Raw genomic sequence first — 4,268 nt, 5'->3', positions numbered from 1 at the left:
TGAGCTGTACCAGCAGAGAGACAACTGCCACTGCAGAGTTACATTTCTCCTATCAAACACTTTAAGAAAACAAAATATTGATGCCTTCTATGCCCATCTACTAAAAGAAGAACTGCTAACTCAGGGTAGAATGTTGATTATAATGTATTTTCTTTATATCAATCTAGTTATTCATAAAAGAGTACAAAACAGTTTAGTATCTAGTGTTTAAACACAACATCCTTTATCCATTTGGCTAGGCTGAAATATCAAACCTTGCCAAATGAAAGCATGCTCTCTAATTGGAGTTTCCCTAGCAGCTCAGTAGGTATGTGAGGCATGCAGTTAATTTCCTGCCAAGGCAGAGAAAAATGGGTAATTTTGCTAGTGTGCTTGAAAAAGATTTTAGCTGTTCAGTTGTAGTGAACTCTGTGTGCATGTTTTGACTCTTGGTCTCCTTGAAAGTTTCCCAGGTACAACTTTCGAGTTAATTCCGTCTTAGCTGTCAGTGATGGAGGACTCAATGTGAGGCACAATAGGAATTTCCAGAGCATTGCAATCATCAGTGAGGAACACCAAGTCCTGGAGAAACAAAAGAGAAGGCTAACATTTATAAGGAGGAAGGCAGAAGATACTGCAAAGCTCAAGCCCTGATCCAGTTTTGCTGGTCAGGGGAAGCAGTGGAGACAGAAGGCTGAGAGCAGAGACCATGGCCCTGTTCATGCACCTTGACCTACCCTTCTGCAGTAGGAGATCATGATGGTGTAGAGGCTCCGGGCTTTTTCCTTCAGCTCACTCACTTCAAGCACTCTGTCACATGTTGGGTAGGCCACAAAATCCCGGAGTTTTGCCAGCACACAGTAATTCTGCAAAGCACATGAAAGAGGTATGTGTAACCCTGCACAAACACAGAGCTGTGTTTCTCATCCACCACTTACAAAATCCTTACTGCCTTTGTGGGAACCTGCAATTCCTATCTCTGTGTTTGTGTAACCTATGTAAACCTTTGTTAGGAAAATTCACCATCACTGTGTCATAACAGAGATGTTTGGTCCAAATAAGTGGTGGAAAAAGTGCATAGACACAAGTTGGTTCTGCCAGCTTATTCACCACGTGCATTATAAAGGGGGCAGCAGTGCCAATACAATCATATCTGCTCCTGCAGTAGGTAAAGTTACCTATGGAATATTCACACTGTCTCACTTTTAAGAGAGCAGCTCATTTAGCTGTGAACAGACTATCAAGATCTCACAGACATAAATCCTCTCTTCCTGTACAACAGGCAATACAATGAGCACCAGGCAAAATTGTATTAAGATTTATTTTTACCTCAGACTGTTTGCTCTCACAATAAAACAAAGCCAACAAGAATTTCACAATGTCTTTGTAAAGCAGCTAAATACATATCTCAGCTCCTGCTTTAAAGCAAGGGAAACTGAGGCTCTGGACTGGCATTGCTTGGTCCTGGCAATGAAGTGAGCCACTGGCAATTCTGGAATTGGCATCTAGAGGGGAATGGCTTGCCAGACTTGATGATGTAGTTTCTTGTGGTAAAATGTGTCAGATATACCTTACTTTGTCTGCTATTTTCTACTTTTTAGTTACTCAGTGAAGCACTGGGGAAAAAAAAAAAAAAAAACAAAAAACCCCAAAAAAACAACAAAACCAAACCAAAACAAGGAGAAAAGCAGAATCATAGCATGATTTCTGTTGGAAAAGAACTTTAAGATCATCAGGTCCAACTTTTATTTAACTACCAAGTCTGGTGCTAAGCCATGTCCCTCAACATTACATCTCTGCCTCTTTTCAACACCTCTGGGGAGGGGGACTCAACCACCTCCCTGGGGAGCCCATTCCAGTTGAATATCCCAGGGCAGAACACCAGGACTAAAGCTATGTGGGCAGAAGGCTACTTTGTCTTTGCTGGGAGATGGTTCCCACTGTCTTTCCTCAGTATCACACTTCCATATCCTCAGGCATAGTTTTTCTTTCTTCACTGAACAAGTGGTTATTTAAAACAGGAAAAGCCAGTAAGGAATTCCTGCACTTCTCTTTATTAAACTGCAGTGCCAGAAGCCACTCAAGATACAAAGTAGATTTATTAAGTGAAGGAACTTTCTTCTGCATTTCTTCTTTTAAACTATTATCCAAAGTTTTATTGCACATATTTAACTTCTGAAAAGGATCCTTCACAATAAATTAATAATATACAAATGGTAATCACTTCAAAATATTGAACCTCAGAAGCTCCATAGGGAGTTTAATAAGGTTCAAAAAATTTTTTTGTCATCTCTCCAGTTAATTAAACTTTAAAAAATCAATTTCAAACCATTCTTTCAGGATACAATCTTTAGAGTTACTCTTTTCTTTTTCATTAGCTACTTTTCTGGTGCAGCAGTAAGAAAAAAGTGTGAATACTTACATGTATGTCCAAGTACAGCCTGGGCATCATCATCACACATGAGTCCTGCAGGAAAGAACAGAGACCCATTGCAATTTTGTTCTGAGAGAAGCTTGTGCCAAAAGCAAGCAACCTGTAGTGCTGTTGCAGGAGCAGTTTTCAGGTCAACTCACCACAGCTTTAGAGGTCTGTAGCTCCTTAAAGGACTCAGTGATTTCTTTGCTCAGGGACAGCACCCTCGAGTAGCAAGTTGGAGGGGCTGAACTGGCTAACAGGAAAGAAGAGAGCAGAGCAATCAGGCTCAGCAGCATCTTTGCTGTGGGGACCTTGTCCAAAGCAGAAGGGAAAAAAATCAGTTACTGGTTAGGCAGCTACTGGTATGCATCAAGGACTAAGCTTGACAAGCCAGCCCCCAATTAAATAGTTTCCTGCATCAATGGGATGAAAAAAAAAAGTCTGGGGGTGGTCCGAGCAGCAGCCTGCTGCTGTTTTGAATTTCCTGCCAACCTATGAAGCAGAGCTGTGAGTGCTTTCCTGCCTGGAGCAGGGAAAGGAGGGAACAAGGGTAACAAAAACAAACACTACTGGCACTTTTCATTCCAGAAAGAAAACCTAGTGAGCAAATTAATCATCAGAAATATGAACAAGAAACAACACTGGACCAGATGGAGGTCTGAAGGAGCCTATGATTTTGCAGCATCCTCCTTGGGTTGCAGATGTACAGCCTCCTTCACCATGGTCTTCATCATGGGCTGCAGGGGAATCTTTGCTCTGTCACCTAGGACAACTTCTCCTCCTTCTTCAGTGGCCTTGGTGTTTGCAGTGTTGTTTTCTCACATATTCTCACTCTTCTCTCCAGCTGCAATTTCTGTTGTGCAGCAGCTTTTCTCCCTTCCTGAGCAGGTTATCAGAGAGGTGCTACCACTGTTGCTGATGGCTTGGCCTTGGCCAGCAGCAGGTCTGACTTGGAGCCAGCTGGAGCTGTCTCTATTGTACACAGGGGAAGCTTTTAGCAGTTTCTTGCAAAAGCCAACCTTATAGCTCTCCCACTACTAAAACCTTGTCACACAAACCCAATACACTTGAGAATGTAATCTACAGCTGGGGAACTACATAGGCTGCAGACAGAATCCTTCCAGGGCTGGTGCCATGATTTGGCAGTATCAATCAGACTTGCTTACCATCCTTAGCAGGTCTGAAAGGTTACTGCTATAAAGGAAGGAAACCCCCCAAGTCTAGGATCATTTTCTCTTTTAGCTTGTGCAGATGCTCACAATTTCTTAAAACAATAGTGCTTGTGATGGCTGCCTGGGGAGCCCTCTGTGTTTACACATTCATGGCCTCAAAGAGAAGGAATACATCTCTATATGGCTGTCATAAATATATAAAAACTGGTTTGCTTTGGTTGCATTTATGAGGCTCTGCTCCTTTATTAGATGCCAGACAGAGCTGAGAAATCCAGATGCTGGGTTGCAGGCCTGAGGCTGAACATATGTTGTTCTTACCCATTAATTGTTCTGTAAAATGGAGGTATCCTTGAATGAAGAACTCATTTCACAAATTATTCCCCATGTTATTCCTGCAATCCCCTAGCACTGCAGTACACCAGGACAATTCATCTGAAGGTGAGAGAAAGGGAAATGACTACACATCTATAAAAGAAAGTGGATTCCCACCAGTCCTTTTGGAGTGAAAATCAGTCTTGAAAACTGGTTTGGGGAAAGAGAAGTATTCTCTGTGTTGCAGAGGACTCTGACTGAAATCTACCAAAACACCTGGTGGGAAGAAACAAGGAAAGAACTGCATACAACTGCCATGTTATACCTTTCTTTGCTTTCATAAGGAACAATTGTTGTAGTAACATCATCTGTTCCCAAAGGACACATGA

General features: G+C 42.0%; 1 protein-coding gene across 1 annotated transcript; it reads right to left on the bottom strand.

The window, feature by feature from the left end:
* Positions 1-477: 477 nt before the first annotated feature.
* Positions 478-2,694, bottom strand: CYTL1 (cytokine like 1). Its single transcript, XM_054391656.1, has 4 exons — positions 2,554-2,694; positions 2,402-2,446; positions 717-845; positions 478-561 (listed from the first exon to the last, which is right to left on the bottom strand). The coding sequence occupies exons 1-4, from the start codon at positions 2,689-2,691 to the stop codon at positions 478-480; spliced, it is 396 nt and encodes a 131-aa protein (XP_054247631.1). The 5' UTR covers positions 2,692-2,694.
* Between the last annotated feature and the right edge of the window lie 1,574 nt (positions 2,695-4,268).

Source organism: Indicator indicator, chromosome 23 (genome assembly GCF_027791375.1).
Source record: "Indicator indicator isolate 239-I01 chromosome 23, UM_Iind_1.1, whole genome shotgun sequence".
Classification (NCBI taxonomy): domain Eukaryota; kingdom Metazoa; phylum Chordata; class Aves; order Piciformes; family Indicatoridae; genus Indicator; species Indicator indicator.
The sequence above is the reverse complement of the archived record's forward strand: the minus strand, read 5'-3'. Positions and strand labels throughout refer to the sequence as shown.